Source organism: Coccinella septempunctata, chromosome X, assembly GCF_907165205.1.
Source record: "Coccinella septempunctata chromosome X, icCocSept1.1, whole genome shotgun sequence".
NCBI lineage: Eukaryota > Metazoa > Arthropoda > Insecta > Coleoptera > Coccinellidae > Coccinella > Coccinella septempunctata.
This window is the reverse complement of record NC_058198.1, coordinates 217,883-245,874: the sequence shown is the minus strand read 5'-3', so window position 1 is coordinate 245,874 and position 27,992 is coordinate 217,883. Positions and strand designations below refer to the sequence as shown.

Genomic DNA, 27,992 nt, shown 5'->3' with positions numbered 1-27,992 from the left:
ATTTTGTATTTTGCTCGGACAGAATACTATTCTTATTCAAAACATTACATCTCTGGAAGTATGGGGATGTTATGTTGAAAAGAGCTAGCACCTCGAAATTTTCAGGGTAGGTTCAGGATACGAACGCGCAGGTTAAATTGGTCCAAGACCAAAATCCGGCCGAAGGATCTTCTGTTTAAATATTTTTGAGAATACTCATTACTCAAAATATTCTTTTTTGTGAAATTTTTGCGATGAGCATGTCGAACGAGTTATAAAGCATAAGGAAAGGTTTTTTTACAAGCTCGCTTTCAGAGGAATTGTAGAACTCTGTTATGAATTGTTGTTCAGAATTACACTCAGTTCACATGTTTCAATAAATTCTATAATAGAATTATAAATTCATGAATTGCTGAAAAATTTCCCCTCATTTTATGCATTTTTCAATGAATACGACACACAAGCCTTGAAATATTTAAGCGATCAATGTTTATTCTATAAACTTTATATCTGGGTTTCCTTAGAAACAAATGATATAATATATCATATCATTCCTATTATAATAATTGCATAGTGGCGTCTGATACTCCGATGCCATTTCAAAATTGGCGCGTATTCAATTCATTCCTGACAAATAAGCGCGTTGACATGTCTATTCCGAAAAAGTAGCGCCACAGTGGCGTAAGCTGGAGACATAAAAAAGTAGTGCTGAAGTTATTGTGTTATATTTTGTGATTGTTTTTGGATTATATGTAGAAAATATTAGATATTCCAGTGAAAATTTGTTAGAAAGGTGAGTAAGATTGCATGTAAACGTGAGGAGTTGAAATAAATGATGAAAGTAGAACGCAAGATGGTGGCGTAGGAATTGGAATTCTACCCATAACCTCCATTCGTGTTATTGAAGTAGATACGAAATTAAGTTGTGTGTCAGATGTGCCAATCATTTTGGATTGTACTTGATGTTTTGTGGCCGTATTTACTGAGTGAACATAAAGAGTGATAAAGTGAGTAATTTATTATGTATTTAACAGGACGCGGGTGCAAAATATGCTCTGAAAATGAAAGAAAGCATCCATCGATGAGTCTAACGGCGGGGTGTTGGCATTGGCAACCATCGGCCGTACTGGATCGCAGCCGTTTTTCTTAACATGGCTGCAACGCAGGCCGAAAAGCAGCAAAATGACGTGAATAGTGAAAAAGTGCAGCCGGATCAGCATATTAACGTGCGGAATTCCTTGTTGCAAAATGGGACCGATAAGAGTGGAGTTCGCGCGGGTGGTAGTGTGGTGATTTCGAAGTCAAAAAATACCGGTGGAAAAAATCTCTCCATCGAAATGAGTCAATACCGACAGGACGGCAATAGTGGTGGATCGACTGCAATTCCGACGCATAACACAACTGTGGGGCCCGTTCAGGCCGGAGGGCCGTGTGTCAGTGATACCAGCGAAAACGAAACGTCCGTTTCTGGAGCCCCAACGTCGGCGGGTGACTCTGGACCATATTCCGGGGAAGGTCCACCGTCTGGGGACGGTTACGGTTTCCCATACTCTAGGGACGCAGTGCATAATAGTGGAGAAGGTTTACACGCGTTTGGTCCGCGACATTCTTTCGGGGGCCCCAAACAGCCAACTCCAAACTTTTCCCAACCCCCTCAGCCTCGTTTCGTGTCCGGACAAGCTATATCGCAGCAAACGGGGCCGACCCCTACGCTCAATCAGCTGTTACAAAGCTCGAATCCAATGCCACACAGATACCAAAACAACTACGACCAGCCCTACAATCAAGGCTGGCCCCAGAAACCGATGGGACCTTACAGCGGGGCACCCTCGTTAGCTCCTACCGCAACACCAGCCTACAGGAGTCAAGGCACGGTGAGTCTCGTTTATTTTTCCTATTTTCGTTTTTTCCCTCACTTGCTCACTTGAGGCCTGCTAGACCGCGAAAATTGAACCTTTGCCGCGGTCTAAATGGATTTCCTCATTTCCCAGGCGTAAAGATCGAGCTTTGCACGTGTTTTTTTGTTTATGTGTATCACATGTACCTACTACATCTCACAACAAAGTCTACAAAAGTGCACCAAAACATGCAAGCACGTCCTTGAACTTGCCTTAACATACGATTAAAGACCGCCCACTTTGTTATTATGCAATCAGCTGACGTGTCACAAATCTGACGTCAACCGCATCCTCCATCGAGTATTTTCAAATTCTCCCTTCGATTACATTAACAGCTACCTTTGATATTGCTGCTTCGATATTTTCGACCTGAATGCTACTTCATCCTATCTGTTACTACTAGTACTATGCAATTTGTTTCTTTTTTAATTTATCTAAATAGGTATTTAGATCAAAATATTATCTACTTTCAACCGAAAACAGAGTGTGCAGAACAGTTGTGTGAGGTTCGTTTTCGGAATTTGAGTTTGACCATGTCTATCACAAACTGGAAGAATTTACTTGGCTTCCAATGAAGCTTCCTTTTGAATAACTATTACGCCCTCTGAAATATCCATAAATGATTGTACATATAATGTATAACATCGCAGTGGGAGTAAATTCTGAAATTCTATGTTATTTAACTGCGATGTTACAATCATTCATAAAGAACCCGTATAATAATACTGAATTGCGGGCCCTATCTCTTTAAAATTGGAATGAAGAAAATCCTGTTCATAGTGTCAATATTGGTCATAGTCTCACAATTTGAACAGCTAAATTTCGATGAATTCCGATATAGGATTATTACCTCCTCAGCTGACCCTAACTGAATTCCGTGAGAGGTTCACATTTAATGAAGGAAATAAATTGTAATCATTTTGTTTGTCCTCTTTCGTATTTTTTTAGTTTTGTTATTTCCAATGATTGTACCCAAAAATGTTTGTTTTTAGCATGATTAAGTGGAAGTACACCTATAGGTGAACTTGCCCTTGCAAAAACAAAATTTGATAATAATTCAAATAGATTTGTACTTGACGATGTACACGTCCAACAATGTTGATAAAAAAGTTCTTTCCACTTGATTCAGAAGATTCTGGTAGCTTTCCCTTAGGATATTCGAAAACAATAAGAATATGTACTTGTATTCCTATAGATCCTGTGTACCGCTCCCAATCATCTGAAAAATAATAATGTTGTTTATCTTAACTGTCACAATTTTTTCAACTTCTGTGATAGTATAAAAGGATAATATTACACAGCTGTTTTCAAGGTTGTTTGAGTTACAATTATCGTAACATATTGTTTGTTGTAGTTGAAATAATCCATGACGTAACAAATTTTTCATGACGTCTGTTTCGTGTAGGAACACCGTATAAAAATTACGTTTCCTGTGTTTTCTTTAATTGCATTCCTCAATAGTGTCTTTACATAGATCGATTTCTTTGTTATGTCTTTTTCAATTGATTTCACTGATTATAAACACGTCTTTGAGATCTTGTCTGTTTTTTCGTGCTTGTTTCTAGGAACAAGTGCATAATCTTTTCCCCCTAAAGTAATTTACGAAATTTGTCCCCATAATGGTCTCAAACCATTGAATTTTACTCATTCGTGGTAAAATTAAATTCACGTATGTGAAGTTGGATCCGAAATTTTCAGAAGACACTTGTTTTTTGAAGTTCTGAGTAGATTTGGGTGCTACTCAGATCTCAGATTAATTTTTTCCAACATACGAAATAGCTTCTCGAATTTCTGACATTATCCGATTAAACTCTTCTGACATATTTTTTAAACTCATCGGTCGTTACTCGGAAATCTTCTTTTGCCAACATACCAAATAAGTTTTGGTTTTTCGAATGTCTGACCTTATACAGCTATAATTTATCAGCATAAATTGAAAAGTTTTTTTGTTTTTTAATTAGAATAAACGATTCGAAGGAACTGTTCGAAATTTGTATCAGGAACTCTTGAATTCTTTCAAATATACCCAGTTCTCCAAAAAAATAGTGATTTTCAAAAAGGGTGGCCCAATGAGTATTCACTTATAACTTAAAAACAAAAGAGAAGATAGGGGGTTGCGTCCACATTGTGGGTTATGATTCCTATTTTTTTCCAGAAATTTTAACAGGAAGTCGAATTTGGTTTGATCCGTAAGGTATCAGAAATAACAATGATGAGACGTTTATCTTGTTCGAAAATGTACACACACGTGGATACCTCATTAATTTTTTGGGAGATCAATCAAGGTAATTCGTTCAATGCTGTTCTTGATGCGTGTCAAAGAAATATGTTTCAATTAAGATGGTAATAACTGCAGTTGAGTCTGGTTATAGAATGACTCTTTCGGTTGTGTTTGTGGAACAACTGGAAGTGACATTTATCTATTTTCTGGAATATTGAACTACTTGGAATGAATCATTCGAAATATATTGAGAGGTGAAATAAGCAAACGATCAGTTTTCATTTATGTACCACACTGGTACGTTGTTTTTGCCACCAGACTGAACACTCGTAGTGCACTGTAACCAAAAATGGATACGGTCGTCTTTTGTGGCGAATCACTTGTAGTTAAAGTTATCTTGGACTATTGTGAACGTTGCCGTGGCCATCACGATCTTCGGATCTACCTTCTATTGAGCACACCTGGGATATTTTGAGTTATTCTAGGAGAAATCACCTGTGGGGGAAATCGATGTTTGGTTGTGCACATTATCTATGTTGGATGTTTCAACACAGTTGAAGTTTCTTGGATTCTGACCACTTAAGGAAACATGTATTTATTTATTTGTTATTCAACTCTTCAATAGCAACACAGCAAATAGAATATAAACGAATTCTGTATGCAGTTATACACCTATATGTGCGCAAATCAAATTATGTACTATGTATTTTTTTTTTCGCCGAATTTCATTGGAGACTTAAAACGAAATATTGGAATCTCACTGAACTTTTGATACTTTTTTTTCCAGATATCGTCGCCTTATGGCGGTTCGACACCTACGGCCGGCTACGGTGAATCTGGACGCACGGGCTGGCCCAGTCATTCGGTACCCTCTCAACACCCGCCCAGCAGTCCAGGTCCACCTAGTTCGGGCGCTACTACATCTAGTCAGCCCTCTCCGCAATCGGCGGCACCAAGTCATTCCCCAGGTCCTGGATCAGGTCTACCGCCCAGTCCTCAGCATCAGGGATTTCCGAATAGGCCTGCACAGCCTACCACACCTAACGCCCATGGGCCGGATGCAGCTGTAAGTACTGTAATGAAACATTATATTGACCGAGGCGCAAAATTGAAATTAATTGATTTACTTTTAAAAAATTCTATGCAGGACGCTTTTCTCAGTAGAGCATCTTCCTTTGAATTTTCAGAAATTGGTGAAACAAAATTTCCTCAACAACTGAATTTCCGAGTAATAACATGAATGAAAAGATGCTTTTTTGATATAAGGTGTATCGAAGAATGTAGATAAGATCCTATAAAGTTTTTGATATTACACCACCACCGGTTGTAATTAGTGAAGTTATGTTGATGGTACACCACACCGATCCCGAATCGAGGAATCATTGGTTGGTTCATTGATTTCATGATATCAGTGAAATATTTAATGGACGAAAAAAAAATTATACTTCTTGACATGATACTGACGAAGGAGCAATAATAAATCTCATGGTGGCCTGTGGCAAATTCAACTCAGCACACACACACACACACACACATTACACTTATGGTTGTTTTAAGGGACGGTATCATTTCCACAAGGGCGGAAAAGTGGTTCAAACGGTTAGGACTGACTGATAATGAATTCGTGGTCAAAATCAATCCTGTTCGTCTGTCCGTAAACACTTAAGTTTTCGAAGGAAATGAGCTAGGCACTTACAATAACTTTAAGAGGATATTGATGGTCCGATGCTATGATTTCGTTCGCAAAATCCACCTTGTGTTTTCGGTTGCGGAGTTTGACCCAATTCAAGTGAAATCTAGTTTGCATTTGTTCGAAATTTCGTCACGAATCTTATCACTAGGAAAAATGTTCTGTAAATTAGAAATTACTAGCCGCAAGATGATCTTCAAAACGTTATTTTGAGTGCCAAATACTAGTTTTCTATTTGATTAGATCTATAGTGTTTGTGCTCATCAATTAATTTCAGGGAATGATATCGGCAAATTATTTGGATAGCCAGCATCGTCCAATGATCCAGTTCAAAATTGTGCGGTTCCATTTCACATAAATACCCACATAGTTTACCTGGCACTGACCTTCCTCGGGCAATGAATTATGGAAAGGTCCTTCCGAAATCTTTCGCTGAATTTAACGTAGTATTTCACTGGTAAAGAGAATGTTGAACACTACGAGTTATTAATATCCGACTGAAACTGTTAATTATTACGTATACGAGTCTGATTCAGGTTGCTTGTATGCTTATTATATCCAATTTACTGGCTGAGGATTTATTTTATTTCATTTTTGGCATCATTTAACGACGTTTCTTTTAATGTTTGTCATCTGTGATTTTTCGATCGATACAAACGTGATAAACATCACGTTTTTCAGCTGCTCTGTTTGTCTCCACGGTTAATAACCAGGGTTTTTTTACTGAGGTTTTTCCCTAAGCTCTTGTATCATACTCTAAATTGTATGGTACCCCGTTACACTAACCTTTGCTAAAACTTATACATACGCTATATTGTTTGATAACTAAAAATGTATTGCTGACTTTCAAAAGAATATATATATATATAACCAGGGCCAGCATGCTCCGAGAGTCGCTATAATCAAGGGAATTGGCCGGCAGTATCGATGGTCTATAGGGTATCCTCATTTCATATTCTGAAGAATTTGAAACATCAAACCATTCAGGGGATTTCTAAGCATTCGAACACGTTTGTATTGATCTGTTCTTTGTTCCTTGGCAACTTTCTGGGAAATTGAATTCAATATTTCAGATTGATTTGAAAAATCATAACCTAATTCGAAAATAACTCGAAAACGGCATGGTAAATGAGATGAAATGCAGTGTTCTCCGGCGTATCGCAGAAAAAAAAGGATTTTCTATTAAGAACGGGTACCTAGATGTTGAATTGAAATAGAACAATGAATTGGTGTCCGTTGGCCGTTTACGGTGGTAGCTTCATCAATGTCTTGTTCGAAGAAGTGCCGACATCGAATAGGTATCTTTTTGGAGTTGCCTTGCTATCTAGTGGGGGGGGTTGGTTTCTCCCCATCTCCAACCATGATCTAGTTTTAGTCGAAGGAGATTTTAAATTGTCGATTATATGATATAAAGATTGCCTTACGTACGATTTTCTTGTATCAACACCATAACTTCAATGACCGGAGAACAGAATGAATAAGAGAATCTGCGTATGTATAATTGAACTGTAGCCCTATATAAACATAAGCCCTAATTCAAAATATGAGATTTCCACGTGTTATACAGGGTGGGCCTGGGATGTGTTGTTCAGCCACTTTGCGAACTGGTCCCATAACCTGATTTTCATGAATGGATGATACCGTAAAGCTCAATCCAAAATGTAACGGAAAAGGATAGCCGACCGACAAAAAAGGTCTAGAGTGAACCGTAATTTATGAGGAAACATATTATCAAATCTCTTCGTCAAGTCTTCTCAAGACTCGGTGCAAAACGGGTTCAACAGGTGCATCACACGAAGTTTCATTCAACTTGAAGCTGCTGCACTCCCACCTGCCATTTGAAATTGTTACGTAAATGTTACTCTAGCGCGAAAACAAAATCAGGGAAGTTCGCGTTCAATTCTTCGGGTTATTTTATTTGTTTTTAAACTAAGATATAGGTACATACATAGTTAGTAACAACAATTTGTTTATAAGTGATATCTGGCATGTCCACATTTGCAATCTGCAAACAATTTTAGTGGAAACCTGTATTAAGGGATATATATATATATATATATTATGATATTAATTTCAAATGATCCCTTTAACATCATTGATGTCATACAACAGGGAGGAATAAATAATGACATTAATCTTTGGTTAGAGAAATGAATTTGAAAATAATCTAATGAGCGACTAAAAAGGAAGCTACTCCGTCCATCAAATATATGTTTTTTTTTTTTCACGCCATTGAGTTTATACTTCATGCTTGAAAATTCTAGAAGTGTAGCTAGTATAATTCCATCCTCCAGTAATATACGAAAGTTTTAGTCGATAACGAAAATGTCCTCCTTATAATATTTTTTTTTTTTCGATCAGTAGAGTGACGTTTCTTTTCTAACCGATTGAGAAATTTCGTCTAAATCACTTCAATAATGCCAAAGTTCCAGGAAGTGATTTCAATGAGCGTTATCGCCTTAATTGACTGTTGAAGAATGACTGGGCTAATAGGTTTGTTAATGTATTCAAAGATAAGTTGACCGATGTTTCAACCGATAACGTTTCATCAAGCTCCTTCTTGTTTATTTTTGTGTTATAAGGATTTTTATTGCATTTCGCACATGCCTTAAAAATTTAATGTGTGGGTGATCGACGCATTACAATCACCTATAATCTTTCGCTCAACGTGCTCGCCGATTAACGGCTGTTTTCAACAAACTACATATCTATCCATCGTTTCAGTTACTGACGATAAGGAAAAAAAACTCTTAAAATCTATCTACAGATACATCATTCAAACGAAATCAAATAGCTTTTCAGTAACTGAAACTATGGATGGATAGGCCTTAAGTCTGTAATTCCCCTGTTTGTACCTTGTACAATATTTTGAATATGTTATTTATTTCTATAATATATAAGAAGAACGGTTAAACGAAAGTAGCGTTGTTTATCGACTGTTGCTGATCGTTTTGAAAGGGTGGTTGAATGTAACGTTATGCGTCGAATGTAGTTTTGGCTTCCAAAAATTGAGTCGATTTGCGGGTTGCCTCAAAAAAAGCAAGGGGTGGATATTACTTTAAATGTACAATGTGAATGTAATGTATCGTTCTTCCACTTATTTCTTTATTGAAAATGGCGGGAAATCATTTATGATTCTAATGTGTGAAAATGTGATTTTTTTATACTTTAACGGCTGAAATATCGATCAGAGTAAGAACGGCAAACGGAAAAAGGAAACGAAATATCGACGTTTGGGATTTTTAACGAAGAAAAATCCCTTTCGCATCTTGAAGTGTTCACTTTACCTATATGTAATTATTTTGATTTCACGGTTTTCCCAATACGAAAGTTATCGGTAGAATTGTTTTCAAACTTGAGCATTACTTCCGCCTGACCTGCAAAGTTTCATTTCGTTTCGAACTTGAACTCGATTTTTTCAAGGATGATTTCGTAAACATTCCCTTCTTTTTCAATGAAGCCTAGACACCGCAGTGGTGATGCTACATCCACCTCACTTTTTTTTTAACTATATTGTAGTTAAATCCAGATTACTCCAACATATTGCTACGTAAATCGATCGGTCCATAATAAACCCACAGGATAGTTAATTAATAAGTAATTCATCAATATTTTACTTACGCGAGCAGAATTTGTGACCAGTTCTGGCGTTTTCCCACAGTTAATTACTGATGAGCATCTATTATTATAATGTGACAAACTGTCTGGTTTATTGAATGGATGTGACCTCAACTAACTTTTCCATTCAACTAAAAACAGCAAACTGACTCGTTATTAGGTAGTTGAATTCCACAAATTTAATTCCATTATTATTTTACTAAGTACATCAATTTCTGACCGACTCTATTAATATTTTAATTACCGATAAAAGCGGATTGTTGTCAGTTTCGATAGAATAACATAATGGGATACCATTTTGATGCCCGATTGCGCATTTTGAATCTTTTATCGATTAATTTCAATGAATTACGTAGATGATGCACTAGGAGACTGCCCCAACTCGCATGAAATTGTAGTCGACAGATCGAATTCCATACGGTCGATTCTTTCGACTGCCTCCACATGATCTGATTACATCGCAAGATGTTGGGAATTTTTTTCTCTGTGAGCCAAGCAGTGCGAAGCGTTGACCGAGTCAAATAATTGGGTGGGTGACCGCTCTGGTCATGAATTTGAACAAGTCCTCTATAACTTGTTCATTTTTTCACTTGGAGTACTGCACCATTCAATTTGGAACTACATATTTGAATGGCGCCGATTTTTCGGCTGTAAAATGTCCTATTGTTTCTGTAGCAGATATAACGGAACATAAAAGATATGTGGAACTTTTTCATTTCTGATTTGTTGTGTCTGTGAGGGATAAAATCAATATTACTACTTGCGTTATCTAGAGAATGTGCGAATTCCTCGACTGATTTGGCAGAGATAATTTTGATGTATCTAAAAGCAGGTCATTAGGTGGCGTTAAAAAAAGGTATTCAACTTCAAAACACATATACTACTTCTAGTATAATCATTCTTCAGTTCCAGTAATGCGATATTCAGTTGTTATAATCTCAATTCCTATTACTTTGTCGATCGTAATATTCTTCAATATGTAATATAAATAAATTATATCAAGTAGGTATAATCATCGGCTCATCCTTGAGCTGAGTTCAGGCATTCACTCTAGAAATTCATTTTTTTTATATGTTTTATGAATCAATAGGTGTTTTTCTATTGTTAAATATGACTTTCTGAGTTCGCATTCGAAATATCGTGTTATGATTCGATAAATTTATATCCTCGATCAAAAGAGCCCCCATTTTTTGATGATTCGCTCCACCTATCTATTATAATACATACAATAATTGAAATATATTGTACATGATGAATAGTTGTGTTTTAAAAACAAAGCCTATTGGATTAGAGTCAGAAATAAAACTTTATTCGTTCCGTTTGTTACGTTCCCTTGTGTTGTTTTGCAAGCCGATGACGTTCGTTTGCAACGTTGCCGCTCTTATGCCGGTATTCTGTTCGTTATTGATTGGAGATATGTAGAGGCGGCAACAATGATTGCTACAGTACGCTGCACTGGACGGTTGACGTTGCACTTACCTCCGTTGTCCGTTCGTTTGCAACGTTGTCAATTATTCCAATTTTTCCCCGATACAAGAAATTGTAGTTGATGGCTGCGTTAACACCAGAAAGGTGAGAATCCTTACAAGCTATGCTTCCGATTCAAAATATACATTATTCTAATTAGTAGAGAACCCCATTTTGATTTTATCTTTCTCTGTCATCATTCTGACTTCTGAATCTTGAACAACGTAAAAATGAACATAATAAGAAATAATATTTTAATGAAATAAAATTGAATTACTCCTTGCTGTTTCTTACTAAAGGGTTTTTTTCAACCGAATGTCAAAAATGCCGCCCACTTCGGTGTTACGATCATTTATAAATACCCTATGGTTGCATATCCTCTCCTTTCCCTCTACATAAAATATTGTTCTGTTAACGAAGAAAGGAATTATTCGCACTATACCTCCCATATACAAACCTTCCGTCTTCATACCATAGTTATAAAATATTCTCGCGAACTTACTTTTGACGTCTTCTGTCTCGTTTTCATATCTTATAATGGTCCGGCCGCATCGAGTGTATTGTATCAAAGTGATTCTTTTATCGAAGCGACGACGGAATGTATGCTTATGGAGAGGTATAGTGTGGATACACAAAAATTGACGGATAATATGTATATGGAAAAGATATGAAAGATTTATTGAGAATCAGTTGTCAACAACTGCAAATAGTCTGGTTCATCAGGTAAATTGATAATGATGATATTGTACAAACGCATACATACAATAAATAGGTACATCAAAACTGTTGTTATAAATTGCGGAATTCCGTCATTGCAGTCCCTTTCTCAACAACAGTTTGTTGTGTATATTCCCGACGACGATCGCATTAAATCTGGTTTAATGTTTTATGTGACAATCAGCTGCGACCTTGACCCCCCTAATTCGGTATATAACGTTTGAATTTTCATGGAGGGTGATGTTGACTTCGACCATTAGCTTATCTGCATTCAGTAACTGTTACACAATATGTGGAACAATTGCAGCTGATATGCAAGACCATCAAATGAAGACTATTTTACAAAAGTAACACATCCTCCAGCAATGTAAAGAAGGGAAGGATGGGCTTTTTCACCCACGTAATCCACTGTAACCCTAATTTAATCACTAGAGAAGGAGATTGTACGAATTATTCCTTGTAATGAATATGAAGTATGTATTTTTACATCTATGGTAATTCCGATTTCAGTCGCGAACTGCTTTTCCACCCTCGAATTTGATTTTGGATATTCTCCAGTTTATGCAGGGTATTACCAAATAAGTGCAAAAATATTTAGGGGCTGATTTGCGAAAATTAAAGGGGGTCTTTCATAATAGAGAAAAAAATTATGTAAAAAGTGTCGAAGAGTTGAAGAAATCACATTTTCTACCATGTTCTACCAATATGGAGGCTACAATAGAAGTCGAAGCAACTTGATAACCACATACATACATACTACATATTTTTTAATTAGGAAATACATATTCATAGTTTGCCTTCTTATTGATAGAATATACCCACGAAATGCCATTCCTTCAACTGTCCAGCAGGTCCAATAAAAAAATTATAAAATTACTTACTTTTGAAAGTGTGTTACTTTGCAAGGAACGGCCCAAGAGCTTAAGTTTACATAAAAGCACTATTATAATTTTCGACCTCCTAAAACTTTCGTACTCATTTGGTAACCTCTTGTATATAGCGGGTTTTTTAAAACTTTCATAGTCCCTTACCCCGCATCCTAACATCCATTTTTTTCGGTCATTTCAATCTGCCTCACTCAGATTTCTATCCTACATTGATATAAACTATAAACGCATCTCTCACACGTGTTCCAGATCACTTTCGCACTGGAAAACAACCGGATGACACTTTCGGCGGTGCTGATCGCCGTCCGGCATATAAATCCCCGTTGGGATATGGAGGTGGCACGGTAGCTTTCATACCATCGGGTTTAATCCGTACGGTTCAGTTATTTTTCCTCCCCGATATCACTTGAATCCGAAGTTAATGATTTGGTCGCATTGAGAGGCATTTGGATTCGACAGTGGAATATGCGCACCGTAAGGATAAAACCCGATGAATAATTTTTCATCCGTTTGTTTTCAGGTAAAAACCCTACTGTAAAAATCCGTCTTGTGAAAGGAGCCTAATAGTTCGTTTATTCAATTGAATAATGAACGTTGCGGCTCCTTTCACATCATCGGTTTTCTTTGTCGGGGTTTCACCTGAAAACAACCGTTTTCATCGGGTAAAAACCCGACGGTAAAAACCCAATGGTGTAAAAGGGCGCCTATATATCCGGTTATATACGTACGGTCCATCTGGCACATCGCTCTTTCATCTCCTGAATGTCCGGCTGCATTCACATTGGCAAAAATCTCCCGGATGATTACCTACTCGCTTCGAGTGGAATTTCGCATTACTCAAAACAAAGCGCAAATCGAAGCGAAAACTGTGTTGTGACAGTTTACAATCACTTACCACCATTACCAACCAATGTATTTATTTTCAATTTACTTTATATTATTGAACCCTGAAGAAGGCTTGCATTGATCAATCGAAACGTTGGTTTATGGATAAAAGGACTTAACATAGACAGTCTTCCTGTTTTCACCCCTTACCACTATAAAAAAAAACATATTCACAATAGAACGATCAATTAATTTTCGGTGTGTAGAATCGGGGAACATGGTTGCCTGAAATTTTGAACGAATCTACGTTGATATCCCTTCTGAGTGGTTTCAGAAGTGAAAAATCATTGAAATTTTGCATATGGATATGTCTGTATATCATATCATTCAAAATACAATTATTGCATTCATATTACCACATTTCATGATGGATCACTAATTTATAAGTGAGTTGTTTCCTAATCGGATAGACAGTTGAACACCAGTACATGAGTTTCGCAGAAAATCAAAATAAGTATCGAATTACATGAATTAGAATTAATTGGTGAATGTGTCTATGATCTTCAATGAAATTTTTGTATAGCCAATTCATGAAAGTGGTGCGAGTCTATGAAAAATCACATCTTCAGTGTGCTGATTGAGAGTAAAAACGTAAAAATTTTTAATCTGGCAACGCAGTTTTAAATATCGCATCAATACACAAGGTGTTGTTGCCCAACAATCGTTCGATGTCAGAGGCTCATAGCCATTGCTGAACTGCAGTGTTGCCAGCTGTTTGCTACTCTTGTTTGTCTTAGAAATGAAAGGAAACCGGACCGAAGCTGTTGAAGCCGGTTTAGATTACTCTTCTTCATCTGAAACTTTCTTACTGCACTAGGTTTTATTGAATGTGTCATAATTTTTTTTGTTCAATTGTTTTATGTCATTGTACGAATCATTGACCTTAATTTTTTTCATTTAAACGTCAGATCCGCAGATTCCCTGAGAATTCTTTAAGTTTTTTTGGCACACAGTGAAATGAACCCGAAAATAACTGATATTGTTCATTATAATTATGGAATTGTATTTTCAGTGATAAAAATGACCTGTGATATGAATATGAAAAAATAACGTAGTAGCATGGTTATTTGGGAAATTTTTGGGGTTTTTGCGTCTCCAGAAAAGAACCTTCAGCCAAATCTATGCCGGTATTTGGGTATTGTCAGAAGCTTTTAATGTGTATGATAAATATGGTCGTAATATTTGCGGTTATACATATTTACGACCAGGAAATAACAAATACATATGATGTATTTACGTTATTAATTGTGATGATAGTCTTGATTATACTTTCACTGGCATCGATCTGATTGTTATTGCTTTTGCCAGGATTTGAGTGGCGGCAACAGCAACGACAGTTCTGGTGGGCCGATTCCAGGTACACCGAATTCGCAGGGTATGAGACCCACTCCTTCGCCGACAGGATCAACAGGGTCCAGGTCGATGTCGCCGGCAGTCGGTATGTACAAATTAGAATCGATCATGATGTACCCTTCAACTAATATTCAATGTGAATACAGGTCAACAGAACATTCCTATGCCACCTCGGCCATCCAGTGGACCTTCTGATAGTGGAGCGCCAACACGAATCAGTCAATCGCCTATAGGCACTGTACCTGGCAGCTACCCAACCACACACCCTGCACCTCATCCCACTCACACGGCCCATGGTTACAAAACACATCCAGGAATGACACCGTCTGGTCCGCCTACAGCGCAGCAAATGTCACTTTATCAATCCAATCAGCAATACCCACAGGGAAGTGGATATCCTCCACGATCACAACAATACCCTGGTCAAGGCTACGGTCCGCCAGTTTCACAAGCGCCTCCTTCAAACACAATGACACCTCAGCAGTATCAGAGTAGGCAGCCGAACCATATGCCTAACTCGCAATTTCAGCCTTATCAACAAGGGTGGCCAACACCGCCCCCTAGTTCGAAGGGAAATGGTCCACCGCAAGCTCCGACATCTCCACGACCACCTCACTACCTCAAACATCATTTGCAACACAAAATGGGGTTCGGTGCGATATCTGGCACTCCACCCAGTCCTGGTCCACCTCAAACTTACCATATGGGTCCCCCGCCACCTGGTCACCACCATAGTGGTATGGGTCCCCCGAATAATCCTAGTATGGGCCCGCCAAATATACCTTCTTCAGGTAGCCAACCGATGCCCAATAGTCATTCTCAGCATGACGGCCCCATGCCACCACCTAGTTCAACTCCAAACTCACACTCGGTTCCACCCGATAATATGATGGATAATGGTATAACCACAACTGCTCAAAGTGGCATGGGGGCCCATGTATCCACAGCCTCTGCCGGCTCAGTGACTTCCGTAGTTACAACTGGTCCCGATGGTGCTCCCATTGACGAGGGAAGTCAACAGTCCACACTTTCCAATGCATCTGCTGCCTCTGGAGAGGATCCCCAATGTACAACACCGAAATCTGGTAGAAAAAACGACATGGGAGGACATTACAGTCATCCCACAACGCCTCAGAGCACAGTACCTTCTCCGGGTGCTGCCAGTATGAACTCCATACACGAAGAGTATAGTGAAATAAGCAGCCCTAATTGGCCTAGAACGCCTGCAAGTCCTGTGAGTGTTATAATTTTTTACCTTGTCTGAAGCTGAGAAAATTCAATACAATACCTTTTTAAATATAAATTACTTGGAAGCTGGTCTTGAAACAAAATTCTCAACTTGAGTATTAATTATTCGTTACTATTTCTTACATTCCACTGAGTTTTTGTGAACGTTAAGACGATACTCTGGTCTAAAAGACCATTTTTGATTGGTGCATACATTCTAACTAGTACCTCACGATTGCCCAAACTCTCAATTGACACACAAGATCAATAATTGGCACAGCTGGGGAGGAACTTTGGGTCTGTGGTCCTCCCCTGATCGTTCAACAAATCCACGTTACCTTTAATTCATTGAATTGTTTTCATTAATCTTTTCCAATTTTTTTATCATCATCAATATTTGAGAAAACTTTTATCATAAATTAAACATAATCATAAAGTTCTCGATTAATATACTGTTTTGAATTTAATATATTTGTACGGATTTTTAGTCCAGCTCCCTTCGAATAATAATAATAAAACGAACTTGTTATTTATGTAATTAACTTTCTTTTATTCGAATCATAGTTCTTAAACTAATTCTGTGTATTTACAGGTTTTTAACAGCCACGTGCCGCCACCGGACACCTACCGCTCCAAGGTTCTTATTTTTTTTTATACTAATATTTTTCTAACAATTATTTTTTCGTATTACGGAGAGCTCTCCCTCTTTATCTCGTAGTGTAGATTTATGCCAGTTTTTAAAATGGCACGTACGTAGGTTGTGTCCACAAATGAGGTAGAAATTTGAACACTTCTTGAACTTTCCATGAAAAACTGACTACGATTCACATCGTTCAGTTGAATTTCTGATACAATAATCGCATTTCGGTTGGAATTCGAGAAAACCCGAACCGGAAGGCACCCTATTAGGCACCAACATGTTACTCTTAGTTACTCAGTGTAGTTAACATAAACAGAAAATGTAATATTCATCCTGGAAATTTAACTTGACACATGGTCTCCCTTTTTTTTTCAGAAAACGGACAGCCTGGGAAAACTGTACGAAATGGACGATAGTCCGGACAGGAGAGGTTGGTTGGATAAGTTGTTAGCGTTCATGGACGAACGAAGAACGCCGATAACTACTTGTCCGACTATTTCAAAAAACCCACTTGATCTCTTCAGACTATACGTTTACGTGAAAGAAAGGGGTGGTTTCATGGAAGTGACCAAAAACAAGACATGGAAAGACATAGCTGGACTGTTAGGTATAGGTGCATCATCAAGCGCCGCATACACGCTGAGGAAACACTACACGAAAAATTTGCTGGCATACGAATGTCAGTTCGATAGGGGTGGAATAGACCCGCAGCCGATCATCAATCAAGTGGAAGCTAGCTCTAAGAAGAAGAGCACCAAAGCTGCCTCCGTACCATCCCCCGGATCTTCGAATTCGCAGGATTCCTTCCCTGCTCCTGGATCTGGTGGCGGCTCTCTGGACGGTTACGGTTATGGTTACCCACCGGGCCCCAACCAGGATTACAATACCGGACAGAGACCTTCCTCTCAAGCCAACGCGCCTTCTCCTCACGGTGGTAAGTAGCATGATTTTTCATTCTATCGTTTCAGAATCATTCATTCATTCATCAATCATTATGCATGACTCTTCTTGAAAATCTTTAAATCATCTTTCAATTCAATGGCTTTGAGGTTTGATCAGGAAACGTCCTCTCTTTTTGTTCATTATTCCTACTAGCAAGTAATAAACTACAACCGCCCGGCAACTAAAGGAAAAAAAAATGAATAAAATCTTCCTGTTCTTTAGAATGTTAATCGGGAATTAATACAAAAATTGGGTATAAATCATAGCTTCATGGCTGCGATCCACTCAGTTTGAGAGTTGAAAATGGAAGATTGAGTGAACCATAAACAAATTTTGTATATATGAAAGCTGGACTCCTAAAACTCGAAATGCATCCCCATTCCAAGCTTCATGTAATAACTTCTTCTTCTTCTTCGGAATAATTTATGTTGTCTTTGGAAATTACGAACCTGTGTGTTGAATTAGTGGCGTTTTCAATAGACAGAATATCTATAAATATAAAATAAATATTCTTTCTACACTTTTTTAGGCGTAGCCATCTCAATATACATATTGGCGAATACAAGAATATTCTTGTAATCGTCATGCTTAAGAAAATCGTACCCTGATCGAACCTCCATCGAGAACAATAAATTTAAATTAACATAATTAATATTTTTGTAGATATCCGAATTTCGCCCTTCTCAAAAAAAAAAGATATAAACGGTCTAGCCACTGTTGGTAAATCCCCCTACTTCTCACTTAAATTTTTCGAATAAATCTATTTTGAAGATTAAGACACGAATTTTTCTAAAATGCAATATAGAAATTATGCATGAGAGATGTAAACATGTCCTCTTTAAACGGTCCCTTTCGCATTGATAAATTCTGAACGTGTCCGATTACAAGAGCTCATGAATTAATCCCATATCTATGTATTTCATTTCATGAGAATATTCATTAAAACATATTATTTTTATTGTAGTAAATATGTATCTTATAATATCATGATCTCTCATTGTTCGCTAGAATTATTATTCAAAAGCTACTTTCCCTTATATCATTCGGCATTTGATTTGGATGCTTTGATAATCATTTCATTCGCAATTCCTGTTTCTTGGGTATTGGAAAAATATGGTCACATGCTCCGCATATTATGCTATCCTGCTCTGTTTTTTCGTTGATACACAATTTTGCAATATGTTGTATGTTCCAATCTCGAAGACCGTTCTTTAATAGAAATTATTTCGATGTAGTTTGATGCGAAAAATTTTTCTGAAGGTGCCAATGTTCAGTTCAACTATCCATTTAGCTGGTGCCCAACTATCTTTTCACCGAAATGACAACATTTCAACCTCTGCATATGGTATGGTTTTTCAAGTTTCGAATCACGTTCTTTTTTTATTCCGATTGAACAATATGATATTTCATTAGTTTGAATTCGCTAAGATTTTATCGAAACTTATTCTATTCCGCTACTTTTCGATCGTTTGACTTTTCATAACCAGAAATATTATATAATTTCTGTCCAATACGTCTTTATGAGATACTCATGTTTTGAATAGTCATTTAATTTTCGAGAAATCATCCTAGCCAGTTGAATTTTTTTTAATGATATCCTCCTGTTTGACAAAAATATTGCCCTTGAAATTTTTCCCTTAGTTGGATGATTTGAATTATCCTACTGAATCCGATAGTGATTTTATTAATGGGAAGACAATTCTATGTACATGCCAGAAAGGAATTTTCTACTATGTATATCTAATTGACGTTTAATAAAAAATGTCTTGTCCACGTCTCTACTTGCCCTTCTCCAGGTGCTGAAATTGATGTTGATATTTGTTCAATTCTCCCTGTTGTTGGAAATTTGTTCTGTTGATGAACGATGCTCAGATGCATTATTATCTTATAGGTGCTGGTAACGTGAATCATTTGAACAATTCAGGTGCACCAGGAGGCCCCAGCCCTGCTGGCGGGGCTGGTGACAACGTTAACGTTTCAAATCCATTCGATGACGTTTCGCCAAGTTCTAATCAGAGAGGAGGCCCATTCGCTGGTGGCCAGCACCCACCTTATCCTGCTGGCGCTCCCCCTCGACAACAGGGTCAAAATTATAGCGGTGGTCAAGGAGGTGAGCAACCTCATTTTTCTGGCTTGCCTGAAATCGTGTCTTCTATTTTTTAGAATGAAATGATTATTCTGCCTATTTTTTCCTTTTGCTTCTGTTAATAATATTGAATGTATGTACATATATAAATGAATAGTTATTGGGTTGCAGCAATGAAACTTATCGTCTAATTTATTCCAATAACTATCCATTTATAATTCGATTCAACTGCAAAAATATGACACATATTTATATATAAAAATATATACAATATTTATATATGTATTTATTAGAATGGCGATAATCGCCTTATTGGTAAGTATCTTATCGGAATTATTGGGAGGGTAGGCAGGTGAGAAAAAAAGACAATAAAGTCTTGAGTAAGAAAAAAAAAAGGTTCTTCTTTCTTATCTCCCTACTTTCCAAATATTTCCGATAATACATACTATATAAATATGTAAATAATTTTTTTTTCATTTCATTTTCTAAGAACAAGGAAGATATTTTAATCTCCTGGAAAGGTGTTGACAAGATATGGTTGATGAAGAAAAGATATGTTTTGTCATAATTTATTTTTCTTTCAATTGCCATTAAATGAATGTTAATTCAAAACATATCCAATCCGATAGAACCTATTATGTAGATTCCTTTCCAGGGGATGTGAATTGAAATATTCTAAAACCGTGATTATTTTTTTCGGAATAGGAGGTTATAATCAGTATCCTAATCCAGCAGCTGGACCTGGCGGAACACCATCCGATCAGTATTCGCCGTATTCTTCGAATCCTGGATACCCTCCTGCCGTTCGACCATCGCCGTATCCACCGTACTCTGGGGGCGATTCTGGTGCTCCGCCCCCCAGTCCTGGAAGCAGTCAAACGCCTCCCGCAAGTACCCAGGATCATTACAACAGATATGGAATGGGAAACACTCCGAGCGGTGGCTATCAACCTAGACCATCCTACGGCGGTGCTACGACCACTACTGGAGGGCCGCCAACTCCACAGCCTCCTGCGGGTACCTACGCGCCCCAGCAAGACTACTACAGACCCGATCAGGTAAAGGTAGATAGATGATCATTCAATTTCGCTCCTTACCATCACATTCCACCTGACCTGGTTTAAAAAATAGCTGGGTCAGCGACGACTTTTTATATTCAAATAGTTCCTCCGTACGTCATAATACCTATATGTATATATATATAATTTGGCAACTCTTCGAAAATCATTGGATATAGGAGGGAGTTATATATTCAGAGACATTCAATCCGACCGCATTAATTTTCGGTAGTATCATAATTATTAATTCAAATTCATTATAGCCTGGTACGCCAAATTCAACATCTTATCAACAACAACCAAAAAATATGCCGCCACCTGGACCACAACCACCAAGGCGGCATCCAGATTTTGCGAAAGATCAGCAAACTTATTCACAATATGGTCAGAATAGGCCACAGATGTACAGTAAGTAATACCTATATTTTTCGAATTAATATTGATATTGTCGTTCATGGGAATCATTTGAATTGTACTTCTTCAGATTGGCCAAATAATAGTCAGTTCAGGCCATCTCAGTATAGCGGAACAAGTGGTCCACCTTCACAGCAGTGGCAGGGGGCGCGGCCGAGTGGCCAGTGGGATAGATACCCACCACCAAATCAACCGTACCCACAAGGACCACCCGGTCAACAACAGTGGAACGCAATGTCCGGGCAGGTACCGGGACAAACGGCACCTTTGAGAACACCGATTGGTCCTAGATCGGGAAAACCGTTTTCGACGTCAATGATGCCAACAAAAGGTGGTCAACAGACTCAAATGAGCGCTTCCTACACTCCGAATCAAGTGCCCAAGAGAGAAATAACTTTTCCGCCTGATAGTGTCGAAGCCACAGTACCGGTTGTATACAGAAGAAAGAAATTATGCAAACAGGATCTAGGCCCAGTTGACGCTTGGAGGATAATGATGAGCTTACGGTCAGGTCTTCTTGCAGAAAGCACTTTTGCTATTGACATGTTGAACATTCTACTATATGATGACTCTACCATACAATATTTTGGACTCAACCAGTGGCCTAGCTTACTCGACTTACTCTTGGAACATTTCAGGTAATTATGTGTATTATCTATTTTACATATTTATTTATTCATTCATTCATTGATGATTTTAGGAAGGGGCTCTCGGACATATTCGATCGTCCGTTTCCCAAGCCCGAGACTGATGTTCCTGAGGAGCCGGATATGGGAGCTGTTGCCGAACCTATTGACCCAGATAATAAGACTGTTCTGCTGAAGGATACAAACAATTACTCGACGATATCACGTAGGGGGGATCCGATCAAAATCGAGAAGAGCGACGATCTATTCGTCCGGGACCATAGGAAATCGTGGGACGTTCACGGAGACGCTCACGACTCTGATTTATTCAAAGAAATTGAGACTGATCCGTGGAATATACATTCTGACCATCTCTTGCCTCCTTTTCAGGCTGAATTTGGAAGAATACCATTTCACATGAAGTTGAAAGATGAGGAGAATTCATGTAAAAAGGAAGATGAAACGTACAGGTTAGAATTCAGATCATTTCATTTCTAGTCATTGTTTCAGAACACGAATGGAATATCATCATACTATCATAACAATCTATTTCTAATCTCATCACTTTTTAATATAGATATGTAGTTATGTACATAGTTGCATAGCACCATGCCATAACGATTATGAAAATTATATCCCTGAGATTGTTGTTGAAGCTGGACTAGTGCTTTGCCACAGTTATTATATATTTGACCACATGAGGTTTACCTGAACAAGTCTTTATTTAACATTATTTTTTCGGATATGCGGAGGCATTTATTTATTTTTTACAATTTTTATATTCCTTATTTGCACCTTGAATAAATTAATGAATTTCTGATTCTTTGCAGGCTATTGATTAAATTACTTGTTTTCTGTTGACTAATGCTTCTTACACATATGTTTTCATTTTGAAATATCAGATCAAGACTTCCTTTGATGCTGCTAGGTAGAACTTAGGGGTCGTCTTTTATTATATTATTCAACATTCATGGTAGAACGATTTTTCTGTGTTAATGTAGGGTTATGGAAGCTTATTTGATATGAATTTTTGCAATCAAATATTGATAATAACTGCAAATATATACTTCGGGCAGTTGGAACAATTGCAGGTAAACTTCTATGTTCAATCTCAAAAAGGACATTCTTTTACATGTCAGTACTTAACAGCAAGTGTGACAGCCACTTTAGTCCGCGGACCTTTTCCGCCTTTGCTCTTCCTTAAAAATTTGTTAGTAATCGATAAGCTACTAGGAAGGTTAGAAAACTTTTCGAATAATATTAGCAAATTCATAATAAATAAATATGATTTTGATATGATATGATAATCAGGTTTGCTAAATAAAAAATGAAGATACTTGTGATTTCGACCTGACGTACGTAGTTTCTCCGATTAATTCACAATTCGTTTATTCATGGCTGATCGAACAAAATGTTCATCTGAATATAAGTATAACATTTTTAAATGTACATTGATTATTTTCTCTACTCTGTTCATAAAAAACAATCTTAATTTTAGGCCACCTACGCCACCACCCGATGAGGCTCCTCCACCTGCATCAAAACCGGATCGGAAACGTAGAACAAAGACTTTGAATGATGTGATATCTCGAATAAAGAAGGACTCCAATAATACAGAATCTGCAACCGCGATCATATCCACGGAAACGAACGTCGCGCATAGTACAGAGACAATTGATATTGTAAAGACTGAGGACGCATCGTGCGATACTAAAGCCATTGTCGATTTGAGCGTGAGTGTGAACGGTGAACTGAAAAATAATGAAACGGGTGGCAGCATGTCGCACGTGCGAGACAGGGGCGGCTCCTTTAAGAGGAGGCGGTCATCGGACATAGAGGACGAGGCTTATACGCGCGACGAGGCCAGTTTGGTCCTTCTGACCGAAAGTCAAGACAATTTGGGAAAACGATGTGTTTGTATGTCCAATATCTTACGTAGTTTAACATTCGTTCCAGGTAATGAGGCAGAGTTCTCCAAGAATGCCACTTTCTTGAAACTATCCGGAAAATTGTTACTTCTCCATCATTCTCACCCGCCAAGGACGCAAAAAACGAGAAATTACGATCGTGAGGTGAGTATCCGATTAATTATGAATTATTCAATAAAAAATTCACTATGCAAGCCTAGATTTTGATATTCCCTTTCGATATTATCTGCTCTCATTATGACATTTAAAAAAAAAAGTGTTATGATTTTTTTATGCTTAGATGATAGTTATGTATGTCAGAACAGAGAAAAACACAAGAAGGAACAAGATCTTCTCTAATCCATTCAACAATGTGAATCAGATTTGATTTAACAATCCCAATATGAACCACATTTCAAGTTGATTCGCACTAAAACTTAAAAACGCTATATTCTCTACTTATAACGTAACTTGAATTCTAGGAGGATGCTGACTTTGGTGATTCCTGTAGCAGTTTACAAGGTGAAGGAGAATGGTGGTGGGAATTCTTGCAACAGATCAGAGAAAATGTTCTTGTATCGATTGCAAACATTGCTGGTCAAATAGACGTATCCCAGTTTTCGGAGGAGATAGCTAGACCATTATTAGATGGTCTCTTACACTGGGCTATTTGTCCCTCAGCCGCCGGACAAGATCCTTTCCCATCGGTTGGACCTTCGTCGCTTCTGTCGCCCCAACGGCTTGCCCTGGAGGCCCTGTGTAAATTGTGCGTTACAAATTGCAATGTCGATTTGGTAATAGCCACACCACCCTTTTCTAGGTTGGAAAAATTGTGTGGCGTTCTGACAAAACACTTGTGTCGGTCCGAAGATCAAGTCTTGCGCGAGTTCTCTATCAACCTCCTACATTATTTAGCTGCGGCAGATAGCAGTCTTGCTCGTGTGGTGGCCTGCCAAACGCCTTGCGTCTCTTTACTTGTAGCGTTTATAGAACACGCAGAACAAAGTGCATTAGGGGTAGCCAATCAGCATGGTATAGGTGCGTTACGGGACAATCCTGATTCGATGGGTACAAGTTTGGACATGTTGAGACGTGCCGCTGCTACCCTCGTATTTTTGGCTCAGCATCCCGATAATCGTGCTTTATTGGTGCAACAGGAAGCGCGACTGTTGGCCCTAGTGATGAGTCAAATTTTGGATCAACAGGTTGCGTTGCTTCTGTCCAAAGTACTGTTTCAAATTTCGCGCAGCTAATCCCACCCTGTAGATACTCTTGGATGGTGTACAGAGCCTGTATAGGACTAGAACCTCGCGTGAGTGCGTGGCGGACGAAAAAAAAAAAAGAGAAATGGGGCCCACGGCTCCAACAGACCCTCCGATAGCTAATTAAAATTAATTAGTGTAATCCGTAATTAATTGTACCATTTTGTAAATTAAGCAAGATACGTCTTTCTGGAAATATTACATCCCTGTTACTTATGTATTTATTTTATATCAGAGTACAGTAGTACAGTAGCCCTCAAGTTGCCTGGTATGGTGGTCATTTATCCCCTTTATTTTTCTGCGCACTCACTTGTCTCATTTCGTAATGGTATTACTGTGCGAATGCTTTATACATGTCTGATATTGAATTGATTAAATAAATGTACAAAGAAGTACCGAAATGGTGTTTTTATACAAGTTTTAATTTTCTATGTATATTTAGAAATGTTTTATACATCCCATTTTAGCTGTTATACTAAAGATGAATCTTTAACGAACAAGTAAGGACTGTAAAAATAGATGCGACTAGCATCCCATAGAAGCAGTCGTGCTATAGAACTCGAATGTAGTTTAAAATATGTGGTGATATTTTTCTGGCTGTAGGTATAATTCAACTTATGTATGATTGCATATTGTAAATTAAGTAAATGCTGATTACATTCAAACCACTTTTATTAATTCTTGACCCCAAGTTTTGGAAGTGGAAACTCGCATCAATACGGTTTCCACGAAATAAAGAACAATTATGTGACTGATACGAGTTTTTATTCATTTCTTGTGATCCTTCTCATCATCATATGCAAACGTATGTATTAAACATTAAGCTCGATAAAGAAATGAAGGTATCGCCGTCTCTTTCATGAGGTCAGCTCTAGTATTTAATTCATTCTGAAATTAGTTATATCTGTTAACGCAGCGAGGAGGAGTGCGATACTCGCTCTCCCTGACCCGAGACTCCTTTCCATTTCTCTGTTGAGTTCAAGCGTCGCAGCATTTAAAATTACGTTCGCGCGCATGAGAGTTGTGAGTTATTGTCATCACTCTCGTATTATCTTTGACAAGACGTCATGGAGATCTCTTCGCTCGTTGATATTTTTCTTAATTATATAATGATACATATATAATCATCAATGTCCTATTTTATACCTTTCGGTTTTTTTTTATTATCCGTTTCTTATTGTTTATTTTAATTCGAAAACATTTTTCTCACCTGGTGAACCCTTACGATTTTTGGTCACGTGTTTAAAATATCCGTCCGCTGAACAAATAAATTTTCTTTGCAATATATTACATTCTGTCGTTCTCTTTTTTACTTGTACTTGATTATCTTGTTTGCAGCCAAAGAAAGTGCAGTTATTTTTGTTGACGAATTTCACCTTAATCAGAGTCTCTGCCTTGAAATTTGCAAAATAAGACGCCTCTCTAGGGGAGAAAATTATATGTATTTCATTTGCCATTTTTCCAGTGTCTTCATTTTGTTTGCAGGTATGTCATATTCTGGTATATTCTTCTCTTCTTGAATACAAAAACTTCTTCTCAACTGACAAATTCACCTCTATATTCACAAGAATAACATTCATGTAAATATATTCCATTTTGAAGTTTAGAACTGTTCGTCCAATGTAAGTATTTCGCCAACATATAGAAATGATACTTAATTTTTTTTTTTTTTTAGTACCAAGAAATGGATCATCCAACTATAGGTATATATTGCCAGGTTCTGACCAAGCGTACCTGATTTCAACAAAATGTTCTTTTTGCATCTTTGTAATCTTAAGTTACTTAATGAGAGTAATAATAAACACCTTGTAATAGTGCTAGAAAATTATTTTTTATGTATATGTGAATATCATTTTCCATATCCAATTTTGCAATACTAGGGAATTTGGCGAAAGCTGTTGCTTTTAACAACTTTCTCCAAGTGAAGACCTGTGCGATGCCTTAAAAATTTTATTTGGAACCATATTTATTACGTTTATTTTGGAACCTATATTCATGATTCAAAAAGCTGTCTTAATAAAATAATTGTTATGGTGAATATTGTCCCATTTGTGAAAACAAGTTAAGAACAAATCGAAAACTTTATTTTATATTATATTATTTGAAAATCAAAAGAAATGTTCCATTTGAGTCCGCCCACGGATCTCGAATATGCCACAAAAATTTCACACTTTACCCCGGTTGCTCAGTTCAGTCGAAGAGTAACCAGTGGTTACTCTTTGGTTCAGTAGAACTGAGCAGGATTAAGCCTAGATTAATTTTGACAGTTACGTTGAATTCTGTCAGGTTGAACTGGGATTAAGGCCACGGATACTAAAACAGTTTTTGAGTATCCGTGGATTAAGGCCTTGTTTGTGCTGACCGGTAACTTATTCCCCAATCCCTTAAACGGTTTCTGGCCAGTCGAACAATAAAAAAATTTAGATTTTAAGTATAGTATATGCTGGTACGTAACTCGCATACGGAAGTTGAACTTAAAGAACATTATAAACTAGCCATAAAATCTAAAATTTCCATATTTTGGACTGGCCAACGACCGTTTAAGGGAATAAGTTATGTTACCGGTCCTCATAAAAAAGGCAAACGAATACCGCGTTCGGATCCTGGAGCTAACGGATATTTTAGTCACGTGACAATAGATTGTACGGATTTATCTTAAATAAACGAACGGTACAGAGCGTATATTAGTGTTCTGTGGCGTAAAGCGACTGGGGTTCTATGCTGTTTTGTTTATTTTTTATTTGTCATTGTGTTCCATAAGAAAAACTTGCTTAATGGTCTGTGGTACTATCTTCAATCCTGAATAATTTTCTCCTCATCGTCGAGATGATTCAATATTTTGAATATTTTTTTTTTTCATCAAAATATTTATATATTAAGAATAACTATTAAACGAAGGATGGATTCCTTTGTTACATACGGTCTGTATTCGGGTTCGAATTTCGGACAGTCCGAGAATTGTTCTAGAACTGCGCATAACTGTTGCGTATATTAGTGTTCTGTGGTTGCGCCATAGACTAATAAAGTCTATGGGTTGCGCCCTAGTATCGAATCCTCTGCGCAGTTCTAGAACCATTCTCGGACTGTCCGAAAGTCGAACCCGAATACAGCTAGG

At 37.6% G+C, this 27,992-nt stretch overlaps 1 protein-coding gene across 1 annotated transcript; it reads left to right on the top strand.

Moving 5' to 3' along the window:
* The first annotated feature begins 293 nt into the window (after positions 1–293).
* Positions 294–25,542, top strand: LOC123321966 (trithorax group protein osa-like). Its single transcript, XM_044909778.1, has 14 exons — positions 294–772; positions 1,014–1,853; positions 4,886–5,164; positions 14,671–14,800; positions 14,862–15,949; positions 16,535–16,579; positions 16,958–17,516; positions 19,416–19,634; positions 20,316–20,674; positions 20,932–21,076; positions 21,153–21,720; positions 21,783–22,178; positions 23,207–23,780; positions 24,098–25,542. The coding sequence occupies exons 2-14, from the start codon at positions 1,131–1,133 to the stop codon at positions 24,866–24,868; spliced, it is 5,856 nt and encodes a 1,951-aa protein (XP_044765713.1). The 5' UTR covers positions 294–772; positions 1,014–1,130; the 3' UTR covers positions 24,869–25,542.
* Positions 25,543–27,992: the final 2,450 nt, after the last annotated feature.